This window comes from Oryctolagus cuniculus, chromosome 15, assembly GCF_051225735.1.
Source record: "Oryctolagus cuniculus isolate XC-2025 breed Fujian yellow rabbit chromosome 15, ASM5122573v1, whole genome shotgun sequence".
Taxonomy (NCBI): Eukaryota; Metazoa; Chordata; class Mammalia; order Lagomorpha; family Leporidae; genus Oryctolagus; species Oryctolagus cuniculus.
In genome coordinates this window covers 85179293-85198546 of record NC_142881.1, presented here as the reverse complement: position 1 = coordinate 85198546, position 19254 = coordinate 85179293, and the positions used below count along the sequence as shown (strand labels likewise).

General features: G+C 43.0%; 1 protein-coding gene across 5 annotated transcripts in view; it reads right to left on the bottom strand.

Moving 5' to 3' along the window:
• Positions 1-1737: 1737 nt before the first annotated feature.
• The window catches only part of MAPK8 (mitogen-activated protein kinase 8), a 134847-nt gene continuing 117330 nt past the window's right edge, over positions 1738-19254 (bottom strand). For 3 of the 5 annotated variants that reach the window (XM_051837528.3, XM_089314157.1, XM_051837529.3), the window contains 4 exons: positions 18966-19090; positions 18377-18440; positions 15623-15700; positions 1738-6122 (listed from right to left, as the gene is read on the bottom strand). In XM_051837528.3, the coding sequence (XP_051693488.1) occupies positions 5977-6122; positions 15623-15700; positions 18377-18440; positions 18966-19090 (413 nt within the window). In that variant the 3' untranslated portion in view covers positions 1738-5976. Of the gene's footprint in view, positions 6128-15622; positions 15701-18376; positions 18441-18965; positions 19091-19254 lie in introns of all 5 variants that reach the window. The other 2 variants (XM_070058104.2, XM_051837531.3) reach the window with 1 other exon arrangement.

Below are 19254 nucleotides of genomic sequence, written 5' to 3'. Positions count from 1 at the left end.
TTCTGATCCCCCAGCCCACCCCTCCTCTCAAGGCACTCCTTTCCATTTCCTGCCCAGTTTCCCAACACACATTCCAGTGCTGGCTTCAGCCCTCACCCAAATCCCCACGCAGCCAGGGCCTCGCAGTGTCTCACGTGTTACAGCCCACAGCAGCGTCTCCCCCATCTCTGCTCCCGACTGCAAAATGACAGCAAGGAAAGCCGTGCAGACACGAGGGGAGACTTCGGACAGGGCTCCGGGCAGGGCTCGGTCCCTCTCCTCCTACCTGATGCAGGTGGCGAGTTGATACGTGGCTGATGCATCTTCCGTGGGATGGGGCTGGACAGACTGGGACATGCTCCATGCGCCTCCCTGGCAGCCTCTGGCGCTGCCCCGTCAGCAGGGTTCAAGCTCCAGGTGCTGCCTTCAGGAACTGCCCCTGTGTGAGGCAGGGCAGCTGAGAGCCCTCCCTGTCCCGCCCACCCATCTCTGCAGCCTCTCTGGGCGGGCTCCAGCTGTGAGGGCCTCCTGAAACCTCGGCCTGTCACATTCCCGCTCTCAGACTATCCCGAGCGCCCAGCACCAGGGATGCAGCCCTCAGCTCAGACCCTCCCGGTCTCACTGTCCCGATTCTGCCCTCAACTTTTTGGCCCCGTTCCACCTGCCCACACCCAGGCTGGGCCGTTCCACATTCCTGTCCCATGCACCTGCTTTGGAAGCCACTGTCTCTCCCGTCACCCAGAAACCCTCCCTCTCCCTCCCTCCCTCCCAGCAAAGCTCAGAACGGTCCTTGCCTGTCTACACACCACCACCTCAGTATCGGGCTGCCTCTGGCACACTCTCTGCTCCTCGCCCGCTTCAGTGGTCTTCACCAACCATGCATCCATGGACTGATGACGTCAAGTGAAATACGTGTTAGACACAAACCTAACATTCACAAAGCACAGCTGAGGTGTCTTGTAGTTCCAAATGAAGCCCAGAAATGAACTAGTGTACCGACTGTAACGATTAAGTTTTTAAATGGCCAGTCACGCTAAATCAGTCTTCATTCACATGAAGTTAATGGACTTTTAAGGAATAATCCTAAGAAACGCAGTGTCTAAGTTAACAAGGACGAATGATGTTATTTTATATTATGATGGGATAGAAATTTTAAAAATCATTAAAGTAAAAAGTTGACTTCCACATTCTGCTGTCTGCTTCCGTGGCCCCGTCTCTCACCGGAGGGTGCTCCAGCAATGTGACAAAACACAGCGCACCAGGTCAGCAGCCCTGGATCACCAAGCGGCGTGCTCTGGGAAGAGACTGGTCCCAATGCTGTCCTCTCCCCACCACGGCAGGCATGCAGGGGTCGCTGTGGATCGACACAGAGCGGTGTACAGGCTGGATGGCACACACGGAGAGCCCTGCGTGCCCCCACAGCAGGCCACCCGACCTGGGCCGAGAGGAGGCACTCAGAGTTGGGACCCTCCGCTTGCTCCAAGGCAGACCCCAGCCTTCAATGCTTGTCTCTGTGACAGGCCATGACGGCTCGCTCTTACTTGGTTAAGTTCTTTTTAAATTATCCCTCCAGCAAATAACAGAGAAATCGATCAACCAGTTAAGCTCTTTACGATGTGTGCAAAATCACCTGCTCTCTTAATGCCCCCTTTCTCCCAATCCACAGGAGATGCTAAAATTAAAAAAAAAAAAAAAAAAAAAAAGAAAACCACTTCCCACCACAAATTTATATTCTGGTTTCAATGAAAAAACTCTTCATTTTGTCATTTTCATACCACTTTTTTCTTTTTTATTTAAAATATTATACCCAATTGACATACTAGATAACATTGTTTACATTCCAGTGGTGCATGTTTAATGACTAGGGCATGAATGATCAAAACCACAATGATGATCTCAGCATTCCCTACAAAGTGCCCCATCTGCTTGTCTAGAGGAGGAGAATGGAACACGGGAAGGGGAGGAATGAGGAAGGAATGGCATCCAACAGGAGAAAGCAAATGTCAGTCTTCATCCGCAGGTTTCCAGGTCTGAAAACCTTCGCGACAGGGTACTCGAATGAGAAAACAGATGTCACAGTCCAGGTAGACAGCTACTTCAGTTAACTTCATCATTCAGCTAAAAGATTAACAGCTTCTCAAAAATATACCAAATATTGGGCCTACAAAAGTAATTTATTTCTTCGTAAAATTTACTAAGATTTACTCCTTTTGTAAAATGTAAAGAATGGACTGATATCACGAGCAGGTTTCTACTTACAAAAACATACAGTAATAAGGTCAACAAGCACAGCTAACACAATTTCCAAGATACACAGTGAAAGATTGTACATGTGAGTGTCTCTTACTGATGTTGTACATACTTAACTGGGATTGTGTCAACACTGGCTATAAGGTATTTCACGCACATCTATAGTTCACACTCAGGAAAGATCTAACAGTAAGGGCAACAGCTTCCTTGGGAAAGCATAGAAAATCAGTGTGAGGTAGTTCAATAAAAACCTAGTTTAATTTGTAAGTCATTGTGAGACTCGAACATTGTGCAAAACTAATCCACAGGTAATATTTCTCATAAGTTTCAGTAATGAAGAGAATCTAAACCAGAAATGGCCAGAAAGTGTTACTCTTACTAGACTCTCCTTAAGAGCACTTAACTAAGAGCAGTTAGTTTGAAATTAATTAGGACTTTTGTTTTCCTCATGAATTTTCCAATCTTACCCCAAACTATACATTTCTGCTTCAATGCCCTTTACCTCTTCCCCTTTTCTCGCTATTAAGGAAAAATTCGTTTCCTTTGATTGAAGAAAAACCTAAGGGAGATCAGTAGAAACACAACGCACACTAAAATGCAACAGGGGGAGGAGAGGCGACATTTAAGAGGGCCGCTAATGACAGAATGTGGCCCTGGTAAGAGAAGTTTACTGGGGGCACGGGGCTCCATGCATCCACTCCACAGCTAATGCGTGACTAATGAACAACACTCACAAACAAACTACAACAGCATTGTTGAAAACAGACTATGTTTTTACCTCAACACGTTGTGCAGGCCAGTGCCTGGGCAACACCGAAGAGTTACGTCTTCATGGCGTACACCAAGTCCTAACTGTCACCAAGGAGACCACCTGGCTTCCTGCTGCTGCTTGCACTACCAAGACACGGACGTCCTCTTCACCTTCAGCTCCCGACAGCCCAGCAGGACCAGCACAGAGCAGAGGAACGGAGAGCCTGATGACAGAGTGCTGCCCGACACGCTCCAGCGCCTCCAGCACGGGGCTGCACCAGGAGCTGGGCCTCGCTCTCGGCAAGTCCGGCGTGAACACGCTGTGCCTTTAGCAGCTCGGAAACGTGCACACCAGGACCGGTCGGCAGCTGAAGGTGCCTAACAGAGCGAGAAGTGTTCAGCACGCAGCACAGAGTCGAGACGCTCTGCGTGCAACCCCAACACCACAGTCGGTTAACAAACGGTCAGTATGCATTGCAAGGTAAGAGACTGGCACCCGGGAAGACACATGTACAAAGAGTTAGTGTCTCTTTCCTAACCTACAAAGTTGAATAAATCTTGGTCAAAATAATTTTGACAGTAAGACAACTGGTTATTAAGCGTATAAAACTGAAAAACCAAAACTACAAGAAAGGTGGCTTCACACAGGGACTTGACAGCAATGTTGTCATTTAAAAGAAAAAAACCACAAACATTTAAGACGCTTTAAATGTTCTAAAATAAAAAGTACCAATACATATTTAGCTTAATGGATTGAAGAGGAGAAGCTATATTTAGAGAATGCATTTTAAAAACCTAGGGCGTGCAACATTTAACAAACAGACCTTGCTTTTTAGGATATAATTTAAGTATTTTCACTTACATTAAGTGACAAGAGTTCATTTTCTTTGAATTTCACTGAAACACGACGCTTGGCAAGTGGGAGCTGGCATTTACAACCAATGATACAGTCACAACACTTGGTTTTCTGAAATCTGTATCGACAGAGATGACTTACCAGCAAGGAAATAGAAACTAAGGGAATCTTCTGAAAGCATGTCAGCTGTTAAAGTGCAATAGTGACATCATCTACCCAAGACAAAACAAAGTGAAACAACTGGGAAACTAACATGAAGTAAGAACACACTCATGCTAAATCTCTGCCGTAATCGTGACTCTACTCTGTTTCTGTAATTCCAGAGGTGTTCCAGTCTCAAAATCCTAATGCGCCCAATGGAATCAATGCACCATGTCCCATGAGTACAAGAGGCTGCTGAAAAGGCTGTGAGGCAGGAAATCACGACTTTAAATCATCGAGCTAGCTACTTCAAAGTACACAAAGAGGCTAGTGTATTTCAACCTTAAATATTGCACATAAACAATGACCTAAAATACCTTGCTCAGAAGGAATTTGGTACTAAATATACAAATAAATACCAAGCAAACGTTCAGCCACTACATGCTGAGCTCGCTCGCACCTGTTCTCGCTCCTGTTGGTCATGAATTCCAATGTGCTTTCTGCCTAGAACCTCGCCATTCACTTCAGTATGCGTTTCCCTGTTCATTACAAGACATCCCTCTTGTTCCAGAGAGATCAAAGATGCCTGGGGCCATCACAAAATATTTCAGAAATCATGAAACGTCAATGACATTTTACTTAGGAAAAATTCAGTTATAGAGAAATAATTCTGCAGATATAAAATGTAAACAGTTACCATACACTTGTCAGGAGCAGCACCATTCTTGAACTACTCAACATCCACCTTGTGTGTGAGAGTGAAAATCAGATACAAAACAAGACTCAGACTCAACACCACCACTTACGCCTGCTCTGCTCAGTGTGAAGAAACAGTCCTTAGAAAATGATATCCTATATATGGCTGTGTGCTACTATTTTCAGATGAACGGTATATTGCTCATTTGATACATCACCTACGCAAGTCTAAGTAGGTTTTGGAACCTCCCGACAGCTAGTTTAAACATGATTAGGCTACAGGTAGAATCAAATGGCCAGAAACACCAAGAGAACTGGTGTTCAACTGACTGACACTCCATGTAACAGGAAACCAGAAAGGTCCCAGGGCCCGAGGCTGCAGGCAGAGGAAAGACCAGACTTTAGACCACTGCTGGGACCTGCAGCCTGAGGTTTAAGTCAGTGTAGACAAACACAGGCTCATAGCTTGTAGAAGTGAACCATCTGTTTATTTGCATTGAAATGTAGTATTCATGAAGTATCCTCTTGATTTTATGTGATAGGTTTAAGTGTTGAGCATGCCACAGATACACCAGATTCTCTTTAGTTGACTTCTGCTGGGTGTGGTAGGGAGACAGGAAGGTGGTGGGCCTGGCATCTTCAAAGACATGCTCTGAGTTATCCTGCCATTTAGACGATGGGGCTTTTGCCAAAACTTTGGTAGGACTACCTACCAATGGTTGCGACTAAATTAGGATTGGCAAGTAGTAAATATCGGAGGTCTCTCAACACGTTCATCATGTACAGTAGTTATTCCTGAATATAACTGGCTACAGGTTATTTTCCCTCACTCCTCTGGGGTTATTTCATTGATAAGCACATAACCCTGAAGGATAGTATCATGAACAAAACATCTGAAATAAATTCTAATAAAAAAACTATAAAAATCTTAAATAATTCATGATATAGGCAAGTCACCACATAATAGTTGCTTTGATAAACAAAATCTTACAAATTCAGTAAAAAAAAATCAGCAGCATAAGATAAAGCAAATATGCAAAAAATTTAAACCATGATAAAATAATTAGGTTTACATTATACAGTTAATTACAGCAAAAAATACAATACAGTTTTGTTGCTGTTTTAAAACTTAGGTTTTAAATTACATCACTTGAAATTAAAAAAAATAAACTACTTTACTACAAAATGAGTTCTACATTTTTTGAAAAAAATCACTCAAAAATAAGACCACTGAATTGTTTCAGAGTAGTTCTATGAATGACTAGCCGACGCCCCACCCGTCCCACCCCCCAAGGCCCAAGTAGTCATCTACAGCAGCCCAGAGGCCCAGCTGGGGCTTCCAGACTGCTGTCTGTATCCGAGGCCAAAGTCGGGTCTGTTGACATTGAAGACACATCATTGACAGACGACGATGACGATGGATGCTGAGAGCCACTGATCACTGCTGCACCTGTGCTATGAGAAACAAAACAGCAAATCAGTTGCAGAGAGAGTTGCAGAAGCGCTACTTGCACTGTACTAGCCAGTGAACGCTCACTAAACAGAAGCACAAGTGAGAGTCAACACAACGCAAACTTCGAAACATTATCAGGAAGTGAGAATACTGAAAACCCCTGGACAGGACTCCAGACTTGGAGGCCCATTCTTTCCACTTTTACAGTTCAAGAAAATAACTGTACAATTTTTAGAAACGGTCCTGGGGTCAGCACTGTGACACAGAAGTCACCACCTACAACACCAGCATCCCATATGGTCATTAGTTTGAGTCCCAGCTGCTCCCTGCTAATATGTGCTTGGGAAAGCTGCAGGACATGGGCTAAGTGCTGGGGTCCCAGATGGAGTTCCAGCCTCCTGGCTTCAGCCTGGCTCAGCCCTGGCCATTGCAGTCGTTTGGGGAGTGAAGTAGCATGTGAAAGATTGAGATCTCTCTCTCTCTCTTTTCCTCTAACTATACCTTTCAAATAAATATTTTTAAAAGGACCAAAGCAGGATCCATGGATTGGTTTCAGGGTGTCTGTGAATAATACTGATAATACATGCAAAACTGTATGGTACTTTGTTGGGAAAAAACCTCAATAAGCCATATGACTAAAAAAGTTACTAACTACTGCACTATAAAAAAATTGGGGAGGGCTGGCATTGTGGCCCAGCAGGTAAAGCCACTGCTTGCAATGCCAGAACCCTGGATCAAAGTTCTGGCTTGGGTCCCACCTTGCTCTGCTTCTGATCCAACTTCCTGCTAAGGCGCCTGGGAAAGCACTTGGGCCTCTGGCACCCACACTGGAGACCCAGATGGAATTCCTGGCTCCTGGTTATAGCCCAGCTCAGCCCTGGCTGTTGCAGCCAGCTGGGGCATGAACCAATGGAGGCAGATCTCTCTTTCTCCATCTCTGACGCTCTGCCTTTCAGATAAATAAAAAAACTTTTTTAAAAGTTGCTGTTTTCTCACTAAAGAAGAAAAGTCAAAACAACACTTTGGTATTTAGAGCTAAAGCCAAGACAAAGAATCAAATCATTTCAATCTGGGAGGGACCTCAGTTCAACTGCTTCCGTTTACATGAGGTTTCCTGACTTCACGGGGCCACTCAAATAGGCTAGCTGGGTAAACTCAGGTCTTACTTTTAATAAATACTGGATTCGTACCTATGTAGATTTACTAAACAGTTAAATAGGGGAAAACCCTTTAACCAAAGTATTAACTGAATGAGCAATTCTCAGATTTTAAAAACTAACAGGCCGGCACCGTGGCTCACTGGACTAATGCTCTGCCTATGGCACTGGCACCCTGGGTTCTAGTCCCAGTCGGGGCTCCGAATTCTGTCCCGGTTGCTCCTCTTCCAGTCCAGCTCTCTGCTGTGGCCCGGGAAGGCAGTGGAGGATGACCCAAGTGCTTGGGCCCTGCACCCCATGGGAGACCAGGAGAAGCACCTGGCTCCTGGCTTCAGATCAGTGTGGTGCACCGGCCGCAGCGGCCATTGGAGGGTGAACCAATGGAAAAAGGAAGACCTTTCTGTCTCTCTCTCTCTTACTGTCCACTCTGCCTGTCAAAAAACAAAAACAAAAACAAACAAACAAACAAAAAAACAGGAATACTTGACCTAAACAGAGAAACTGTCTCAAGGGGACTGGGCGAGGAAGGGGCAGGGATGTCTTACGCTTCGGGCAGGAGTATGTTCAAGGCCATTCTCATTCTTCTAAGTATTTCTGAACTGCATGATCACCACACAAGGGTCGTTCCAAGTGTGAAGAATTCAAGTTACACAAAGCTCTCAAGAACACATTTATGGAATAAAAATAATGGTGTTCAAACTGAATACTAGCAGAAATGTTCAGGCTGAGGCTGAAATCAAACAAACTGAAAACACCACTCCCCAATCAGCACCTCAGATTTGAGATTCTCCTTCCACTGTCTAATGATGAGCAATAAACGCTTAAGATACTAAAGGTCTTCTGAAAGCTGCCCTCGAACACAAGGAGCAAAGAGGCAGACAGGCAAACAGGCAAATCTTTAGGGGAGTGGGGAATGGGAGACTGAAAGGAATGGAACCACGAAGTAGACAGCATGTGGTAGAAGCTGAACCGCAAAGGAAAGCAGACTGAGTATCTCACGCTTGACAGAGAAGAGGGTGCTGTACCTAGCACCAGGCCCAGGAAAGGCCACTGGGCAAGGTGAGACAGTACACTGTCCTCATCTTACTCAACTGATGAAGCTCTGCAAAACGTGCCTCTATAACTGAATGTAGCTTACACACCATCTACAGTGAACCATGAAACCTTCTCAGACTCACACTGAAATAATCAAACTAGCAAAGAACCGGCTCTAAGCTGCCTAACCTGATCAAATGCACTTTTCAATGCATCATAATTCACTTTTCCATGTGAGGATCAAGTCCCTAAGAGAGATCCTTGTTTTCTCTGAACTGTGCATCACTACAGGAGATTTTCAGACACCTGAATGGTACCCCATAGACAATCTTTAACCTCAGGGATCTGGGTCGTTTTCCTCTCAGATGACTCCCCATACTCATTTCCTATAGTAGTTTTGCTGTTGAAGATTTTATTTTTTTGAAAGGCAGAGTGACAGAAAGGGAGAGACAAGGCCGGCGCCGCGGCTCACTAGGCTAATCCTCCGCCTAGCGGCGCCGGCACACCGGGTTCTAGTCCCGGTCGGGGCACCGGATTCTGTCCCGGTTGCCCCTCTTCCAGGCCAGCCCTCTGCTGTGGCCAGGGAGTGCAGTGGAGGATGGCCCAGGTTCTTGGGCCCTGCACCCCATGGGAGACCAGGAAAAGCACCTGGCTCCTGGCTCCTGCCATCGGATCAGTGCGGTGCGCCGGCCGCAGCGCGCTGGCCGCGGCGGCCACTGGAGGGTGAATCAACGGCAAAGGAAGACCTTTCTCTCTGTCTCTCTCTCTCTCACTGTCCACTCTGCCTGTCAAAAAAAAAAAAAAAAAAAAAAAAAAAAAAGAAAGGGAGAGACAGAGTGATCTTCTATCCACTGGCTTCCTCCCAGATGTCCACGACAGCTGGAGGTAGCCAGGTCAAAGCCAGGCACCAGGAACTCCACCTGGTCTCCCACCGGGCGGGCAGGAACCCAAAGATGTGGGCCATGTGCTGCCTCAGGTGCATTCTGAGGAAGCTGGACTGGAAGCATGGAGAAGCCAGAATTCCAACGAGGCACTACACCAGGGATGTGGGGATCCTGAGTGGTGGCTTAACCCACGGTGACAAGGCCCTCCCAGAAAGCTCATTTTAGTATTAGCCAAACCAAAATAAAGATAGGAAAACAATCCACTGGGAAAAAATTGTTTTTAAAATCAAGTGAAAAGAGCACTGTGATTATCTGACACTTTGCTTTATTAAAGATTATTCCTTGTTATCAGACATAATCAAGAGCTAACTATTTGCATTTTTTAAATTATTATTTTGACAGGCAGAGTGGACAGTAAGAGAGAGAGAGACAGAGAGAAAGGTCTTCCTTTGCCGTTGGTTCACCCTCCAATGGCCGCCGCGGCTGGCGCGCTGATCCGATGGCAGGAGCCAGGTACTTATCCTGGTCTCCCATGAGGTGCAGGGCCCAAGCACTTGGGCCATCCTCCACTGCACTCCCTGGCCACAGCAGAGAGCTGGCCTGGAAGAGGGGCAACCAGGACAGAATCTGGCGCCCCGACTGGGACTAGAACCCAGTGTGCCGGCGCCGCAAGGCGGAGGATTAGCTCAGTGAGTCGCGGCACCGGCTTTGCATTTATTTTTAAAAGATGTTTATTTTCATCTACTTGAAAGGCAGAGACACACATACAGACATATCTTCCATCTCAGGTTCACTCTCTATATGTCTGCAAAAGCCAGGGCTGGACCAGGCCAAGCCAAGAGATCAGAACTCAATCCAAGTCTCCCACATTGGTGCAGGGAAGACAGACAGGAAGTGGAGGTGCTGGACTTAAACCAGCACCTTGATAGGAGATGTGGGCATGCCATCTAGCAGCTTAACCTGCGATGCCTGCCCCAAGAGCAACCTAATTCACTAATACTCTTCTTTGTAAGTTGTTACTGAGAATCTAGAAAATGTCCAGAAACCTAAAGTAACCGTAAGCAAGTACTGTCTAGGATCCAAATTATTCAGTTATAAATTAAGGACAAAAACAACTGCTCAAACTATTTCATGAGATTGTTCTATTCACTAACATTTGGCCCTGAGTCACGTGCTACTCACCAGGAGAGTATGCTAAGGTATACAGCTGTCCCAAATAACGGACTGTCCTAACCCCACCTGAGCCTCGGCCATGCATAGTTCAATCATGCTGCTACTGTGCAGTCACTGTAGTAGAGCTTTCACTTGTTACCAGCAAACTGTCGAGGAAAAGCCATTTCCAAAATCAGTAGAAGCTGCTGAATCTGATTAATATTTTCAAAAAGATCTGCATTGCAATTTTGGAGACTGCATTCCTAACCTAGGATCTAAAATGAACAACTGCAAAATATAATAAAAAAGCATGGGAAATTACAAAAATTATTTAAACTATGTTTACAGTATATCACATCCATCTGAAAATATAAAAATATTTTGCTCAAAAACAAGATGATAGATGTGACTGCCATTATTTTATCAAAACGTAGAAGAGTTTTAGAGGGATTAAAATGGCATCTTTTTAATCAAAAACATATTTTACTGGGGCTGGTCTGGTGTGTAGCAGGTTAAGATGCAGCTTACAAGCCTGGCATCCCATACATGAGCACCAATGAGTCCCAGCTGCTCTGTTTCCAATCCAGCACCCTGCCAACGCACCTGGGAAAGCACTAGATGATGGCTCCAGTACCTTGGTTCCTGCCACCCATCTGGGAGACCCAGATAGTTCCAGGGTTCTAGCTTTGGCTTGACCCAGCCTGGACACTGCACCCATTGGGGAGAGAACCAGTGGATAGAAGATCTATCACTTGCCTTTAAAATAAAAATATTTATCTTAAAATGTTTTACGAACACGTAGTAATTGTTCTTATGTATGGGTTGCAGTGTGATGATACAAATATACAATGTATAATGATCAAATCAGGCTAACAAGCGCCTCCAGCTCCTTAAACATCATTTCTCTGTGAAGGGAACCTTCACACTCCTCTCTTAGTTTTTTATATTTATGTGAAATGTAGTTACTCTACTGTGCTACAGAGTATCAGAACTTACTCCTCCTATGTAACTATACATATATATATTTTTTAAAAAGATTTACTTATTTATCTGAAAGGCAGAGTTACAGAGAGGCAGAAGCAGAGAGTGAGTGAGCGAGAGAGAGAGAGGTCCTCCATTCACTGGTTCACTCTCCAGATGGCCACAACGGCCAGAGCTGCACTGATCTGAAGCCAGGAACCAGGAGCTTCTTCCGGGTCTCCCACATGGCTGCAGGGGCCCAAGAACTTGGGCCATCTTCCAGTGCTTTCCCAGGCCATAGAAGAGAACTGGATTGGAAGAGGAGCAGCTGGGACTTGAACTGATGCCCACATGAGATGCTTTACCTGCTATGCCAGCCCCTTTAAGTATATTCTTATACAACTTATCAATGCGCCCTCTATCTCTCCTTCATCCTACACTTCCTAACCTCTAGTGACCCTTAGTTGAATGAAAAAAAAGGTTTCAGCTTCCACAAACGAATGAGAACAAGTTGTACTTGTCCTTCTGTGGCCGGCTTATTACACTTAACACTAGGTCCTAAAAATCTATCCACATTGCTGCAAATGCTAGGATTTCATTTTCCTTGATGTATGATTATTACAGCATGTATATAGCATTTTCTATACCCGTTCATCTGTTCATGGACATCTCTGTAAATTCCGTATCTTGGTTACTGTGAATAGTACTGCAGTAAACAGGCAGTGCACCGATTAAATTTCATGTAGGGTAAATTTCAGTAGGGTAGCAGGATCATACAGCACTTCTTTGTTTTCTGAAATCTCTCCACACTGCTATACTAAATTTTATATCCACCAGTGTGTTCATGAGTTCCCCTTTCTCCATATCCTCACCAACAACTGCTGCATCTTTTTGATAACAGCCATTCTAACTGGGGTAGATATTTTATTGTGGTTTTGACTCATATTCCCCTGAATTATCAGTGATGTCCAGTATCTTTCCACACTGGTTGACCGTGTCTGGATGATTTGCTCTTTTTAAATTGGATTTTAAAATTTTTGCTGTTTAGCTCATTGTATTATGAGTATTTTAGATGTTAACTCCTTACCAGATGAGTATTTTGCAAATATGTTCTTCCATTTGTCTGGCTGTCTCTGCACCCTGCTGATGTGCAGGAGCTTCTTTGGTGGATAAAATACTATTTGTTTAGTTTTGCTTTTTTATTTTTACCCGTGCATTTGGGATTTTACCCAAAAGAGTCACGGCTTATACTGGTATCTTGAGGCATTGTCTACCTATGTTTTCTCCTAGTAGTTTCACAGTTTTGGGTTTTAGTTTAGGCCTTTAATCATTAGCAGCTGATTTCTGTATACTGTGAGGTAAGATCATTGTGTCATTCTCCTGCAAATTCCACTTTCCCAGCACCATTTACTGAAGGGTGTCCCGTCTGCAATGTATGGTTCTGGCAGCCTTGTGGAAGGTGTGCTGGCTGTAAAGGCATGGATTCATTTCGGGGTTCACACCAGCTTAGTGACTCTAGCTTTGTGATAAGTTCTGCCTGAGACGGAGGGATTGAGATGCCGTGCCCCGTCATTCTGTTTGCTCAAGACCACCTGTGCTACTGTGGTTATTCTGTAGTTCTAAATGAATTCTGGCATTTGTTTTTCTATTTCTGTGAAGAATGCCGTTTGATAGGGATTACACCCCATCTATACATTGTTTTGAACAGTATTGACATTTTAACTCCCAATCTACGATTACTTGATTTTTTTCACCAGTATTTTGTAATTTTCATTGTAGAGGCCATCTACTTCCTTGGATAAATTTATTCCTAAGGCTCTTTTCATTTCTTTGTTTGGCAGTTACTATGAATGAAATTTCTGACTTCTTTTTCTGCAAGTTCATTACTAGTGTTTAAAAATGCTGTTCATTGTACGTTGGTTTCATAGTTCACAATCTAACTGAATTTGTTAGTTCTACCAGTTATTGGTGGAGTTATTAGATTTTTCTACATATAAATTCATATCATCTGCAAACAGGGGTAACTTGAGTTCCTCCTTCCCCATGTGGTAGCTGCCCTTTCTTTCTTTTGCCTTCTTCGCTAAGACTTCCAATGTCTCCCCTCAGTTTTGCTTGCCTTGAAAGGTTTTGTTTCTTCCTCATTTATGAGGATAGCTTTACTGGGTATATTATTCATGGCTGACAACTGTTTTACTTTCAGGACTCTGAATCTATCTCATTCCTTCTTGGCCTGTAAGGTTTCTGCTGAGAAGACTACTGTCAGTCTAATGTCAGCCTTATATATGCCTTATGCCTTGATGTTGTTTTTTGCCTTCTGAAAAACTTATTTACTATTATGAAAACTCTAACAGTTTTTCTATGTAAAACATTTGTTATTCTATGTTCCATTTTCTGAACTTAAACTTCCTCATCTGTAAAATGTGAATGATCTCCGACCAGGGACTGCAGAGGATGAGTGAAATAAAGAACATAAATCACTAGTTTTATGTACTTAATATGTATATGTTACCTACCATTTCCTCAATTCTTTATACTTTCACATATACTAAATCAAATATAAAATCAGTTTATGATCAAAGAAAATGTCTTTTAATTCCTGAAAGCCAGTTTTCTTCTTAGAAAATGAACACATTCTTGTAATGGTTTTTATGTTATTGACTTAGTTCAACAAATTAAAGAACATGAAAGGCAAGCACGGTAACTTGGTGTTGTGCATACCTAATCCTGCAGGGGAGGTTTTATTTACCTAAAGTAAAAAACCGTTAAAAGGTAGTCAGTGTTGTGGTGCAGTGGGTAAGGCCGCTGCCTGTGATGCAAGCATCCCATATGGGTGCCACATTGTGTCCTGTGTACTCCACTTCTGATCCAGCTCTCTGCTCATGGCCTGAGAAAGCACAGGGAAATGGCATAGTGTTTGGACCCCTACCATCCATATGGGAGAACTGGATGAAGGTCGGGGCTCCTGGTATTGGCCTAGCCCAGTGTTGGCCATTGCAGCCATCAGTGGATCAAAGATCTCTGTCTCTCCCTAACTTTTTTTTTTTTTGACAGGCAGAGTGGACAGTGAGAGAGAGAGTGAGAGAGAGAGAGAGAGAGAGACAAAGGCCTTCCTTTTCTGTTGGTTCACCCTCCAATGGCTGCTGTAGCCGGCGAACCGCACTGATCTGAGGCCAGGAGCCAGGTGCTTCTGCCTGTCTCCCATGTGGGTGCAGGACCCAAGGGCCTGGGCCATCCTCCACTGCCCTCCTGGGCCACAGCAGAGAGCTGGCCTGGAAGAAGAGCAACTGGGACAGAATCTGGCGCCCCGACTAGGACTAGAACCCGCTGCACCGGCCCCTAACTCTAACTTTCAAAATGAATAAATATATCTTTTTAAAAAGCTGTTAAAACCATAAAAGGTAAATGTTGAAATTTTAGAAATTTCTTTTTTTAAAAAAATATTTATTTATTAGAGAGAGAGAGAAGACAGAAAGAGAGAGATCTTCGATCTATTAGTTCCCAGCAACAGCTGTGTGGAAGCCAGGAGCTTCTTCCGGGTCTCCCCCGTGGGTGCAGGAGCCCAAGTACATGGGCCACCTTCCACTGCTTTCCCAGGCCTTAGCAGAGAGCTGGATCGGAAGAGGAGCAGCCGGGTCTCGAACCAGCGCTCACAGGAGAGGTGGTTGTCACAGGCAGCAGCTTTACTTATTATGCTACAATGCCAGCCCCAAGATAAAAAATGGTTTTTAATCTGTTTTTCAATGGAATATCAGAAAAAGATACACATTTTATGAAGTCAGTTACTAATATATTAGTACTATGCATTGGTACAACTGTACCAATGCTTTCAAATTCAACATCCTAAATTTATTCCTTATACTTTCTCAAAATTTGAAAATGGTATTCAATAAGGACAGAACTGCAGGTTTCAGACCACTGAAAATTATAACACAAGAAGTAAACTTTAGGGGCCGGTGCTGTGGTGTAGTGGGTTAACACCCTGGCCCGAAGCAATGGCATCCCATGTGGGTGCCAGTTCAAGACCTGCCTGCTCGACCTCCCATCCAGCTCTTTGCTATGGCCTGGGAGAGCAGTGGAGGATGGCCCAAGTCCTTGGGCCCCTGCACCCGCACAGGAGACTGGGAAGAAGCTCCTGGCTCCCGATCGGCACAGCTCCAGCCGTTGCAGCCAATTGTGGAGTGAACCATTGGATGAAGACACCCCCCCCCCCCCGCCTCTCCTCTCTCTGTGTAACTCTTTCAAATAAATAAATAAATCTTTTTTAAAAAAAGTAAACTTTAAACTTAGCCAATCTTATATTGTAACCAACCTAAAGGAGAGGGCTGCCCTCGTATAACTCCATTCTTGGTTCTTTCTTCCAAATCCATCACTTCCTTGTATATCAATTCTGAAAAAGAGGTGGACAAAAATGAATTTTTTAGTCTGAGAGCCAATGTCAAGACTGCAAGTCAAATTATTTGTACGTATTAAGTACTTCAAACAATGTCCCTCCAATGACAGAGGGTCTATAAGTGTCGGTCTAAGATTCACAGATTATAACAATTCCATGATTCTCAACCATAAATTATATGAAGGAAACTTAAAAATCTCCACTTAAATGTGTCTTGAGTTGGTTCAAGGACAGAGCTACGTTAGACTGAACTACACTGTACACATATTGTACACGTTACTCCGCCATTATAAAAGCTTATTTAACTCTGTCTCAGGGAGGGCTTAAACTACATTCATCTCCTAAACTAAATTCACTTTCCTCATCCCTGGCACAGTGCTTAAGCACACAGTAGGTGCTCAACCAAATATCTTTTAAAAAGCATTAAATCAAACAGCAGGTGGAAGCCTCTTCAGTCAGGATGGAATATAAACGTATTTTATTAAGGAAAAGCAGCAGGTAGCTTCAATCACTTCTGAGAAAGCAGTCAAGAGTGACAGGAACCCTTGTTTTCTCAGTAGACTTGAGGACAGAAGGCAGACTGCGCTGAGGACTGTTCTGAGACACACTGGGTGCTCCTGCGGTGCTGAGGACTGTCCTCACCGAGAGGGACACCCGATGCTGTCTGTCGGGTGCAGGCCTCCTGCACTAAATCCCTCTGATCCTCACTGATGCTAAGTGTGGTGTGCCTTGTGAGCCTGGTAGATGCCAATTATTCCTCATCCTTGGGTCATGGGTTCTTTTGGATACAGCATCAAACAAACATGCTTAGAATTAGAATTTCAAGGAGTCTGTGTAATTCCCAAAGATTAAAGTCACAATACAGAATTTGTGACTACAGAGTATGGTTTTTCTGTTGATAATAAGGTAAAATTAGTGGATACACTGGAATGAACCAGAATTTGCTTGCTACTATAATTGTAGACTTAGCAGGAAAAAAACAGTCTTGATAAAAGAAAAAAATAGGAGATGCTTTTCTTTAAAGAAACAAAAATGAGTGATAAACACTCCAGAGTAAATGACTTTTTAAAAAGAGAAAACAGTGTCCCTTTGTGAAAAGAGATTCACACAGAAGAAACAAAGTTATTTAGTAATACTGACTAGGAAAGCAACTGAAACTAATAGCTGTGGCAAGACACTTCTTTTTTTCCTGCTTGAGAGCTAAAACTCTTGAGCTAATCTTGAGAAAGGTGGTTTATAGATGGTTACTGAAATGCACCCAGATTCAGGAGAACAAGATGCAGAATAAAGGTGACCATTTCTAAAGTAATCAAAACTCCCAAATATATCCTTTTAAATGAAAAACTATTTCCTTGATTTTAAGATGTAGTTTTCTAGTTCATTACCTCTGAAATTGGCTACATCTGGTAAGCAATGATGCAGCATAACTGGTAGTGTTTCCCATTACAATTCTATGAAATACTGGACATGTCTGTTCTAAGCTAATGGGACATAAAAAATATCAAGCTAATATTTTAATAATGTTCTTGCCAGAGTTACATCCTTCACACTATTATTACAGATTCAGATGCAGCAGGCTGTCCCCAAATCATTCTGCTGGTCTCTGCTAACCCTGCTTACTCAAAGAACACTAATGTCTGGTTTTTCCTAAGAAGAAAGAATCAAATTCATTCTTCCCAAAGTAAATTTACAGATGGGTTACCTGTTCAGGTTTACACCTCCCAGTCCCTTCTGCTTTCCCAGCATTCGATAATCATTTCCTAATAATAGGCCTACTGCCTTCACTGAAGATAAGGTGGAAAACAGTGATTTGCCCTAAGTTGCACAATTAGAAAAGCAGTTAAAACACCAAATGACAAACAATATAAACGCGGTAAATGGGATCTAAAAATTAGCTAGCCCAAATGTTCCAAATCTTTAGAAGAATTAATATTTGCATGACTATCAACTACAGTCATACAACAGAAAAGATTACTATACTATTAATTTCTTAATCTGTTAGCATTCTGTTGAAAAGGGAGGGGGAACCACTGACTGACACTTAGCTATATGATACAACTAAAATTTTTGTGGGGATTAGTTAGAAATAACTGAAAAATATCCTTTGACACAGCACATTTCCTGGAATGTTTCTTAAAGGCCTATTCTCGCATGTGCACAGGAATACTGTAGAGTTGTCTATCAATGTAATAGACTAGACTCAATGAAAATGCTCTTCAAGAGGCAGCTGGATATAGAAATTGTGATACATCACAGAGCAGAACCAAATGGGGCAGTCACATGAACCGAGAAACACCTTCAAGATGTATGATTATTGCAACAAGGCAAGTGTGCATAGTACACATAGTGTAGAACAATCTGTGACTTACAAACGGTAGGAGAAGGGAGAGGGCATACACCAAATACAGCTGCATTTTTACAGACTAAGGAAAAATTCAAGAGAAACACTAATGTGTATTTGTGTTTGGGTAGAGAACTTGGAAAATTAAAATTTGGTCAGTGAGAGAAAGGGACATACTTTCCACTGTTGTAAAAACATTAGGTATCATATTATCAATAAATACCAGTTATGAATAATGGAAAAATATCATTAATTTCCCTAACATGATGAACAAATCACATTTCAAAGAGGCAGAAGCTCTTTCAATTTTCTAAGAATCTGATAAATGTTACCTTTCCATTCTTCTATCGTGTGTTCCCTTTCGTCTAACTGTTTGTCAGGAATCTTTGGTGGTGGCTGGAAAACACAAAGCAACAATAATGGAGACAGTTTATTGGGAGTATTATCAATCAGACAGGAGACTTGTAAAAATGCACCATTAGACCAAGACTGATCAATCGTCAACAACCTTCTTATATATATAGACAGACCAGTTTTGGAAGATTCCTTCACTGCAGAAAGAATGATGCTTATCTTTTGCTCCAGCTTTTGACTTTGTTGCACATTTATATCACAGAACTTTGCAAGGCTTTGGATAAGATAATTTTTTTCTAAGGTAAGACGTTTCCCAGAGCATTCAATATCCTAGCCTCTCTGTCCCTCTGATCAGGTATCAAGGCAAGAAATACTAGGGGGTGACTTGATTTTGTATAGGTGTGGCTTGGACATGACCTTAGCTTAAGGCGCTCTTCATGTAAAAATAGAAAACACCATTATAACATTCCTATTTTTTTACTTAAAAGTACAAGGTCTCCTGCAAATGTAACTTAATGCCAACTCTAAAAATGCAGCATATTCTTCAAACATTAAGAAAGAACTTACGGCTTCTGCTTCAGAGGGATCGTACCAGACATTGATGTATGGGTGCTGGAGAGCTTCGTCTACAGAGATCCTCTTAGATGCATCTATCACCAGCATTTTAGAGAGCAAATCCCTTGCCTGACTGGCTGTAAACATAATGATGTTACCATGCTTGTACTCAGAAAGGTTCTCAATTTATCAATAAATTTTCAGAAACCTGATATTATCTTTTATTTTAAAAGCCTATGTTTTAAAAACAATAAATTTTACTATAGCATCAGGTCATACATAGGATTAGAAATATAAAATT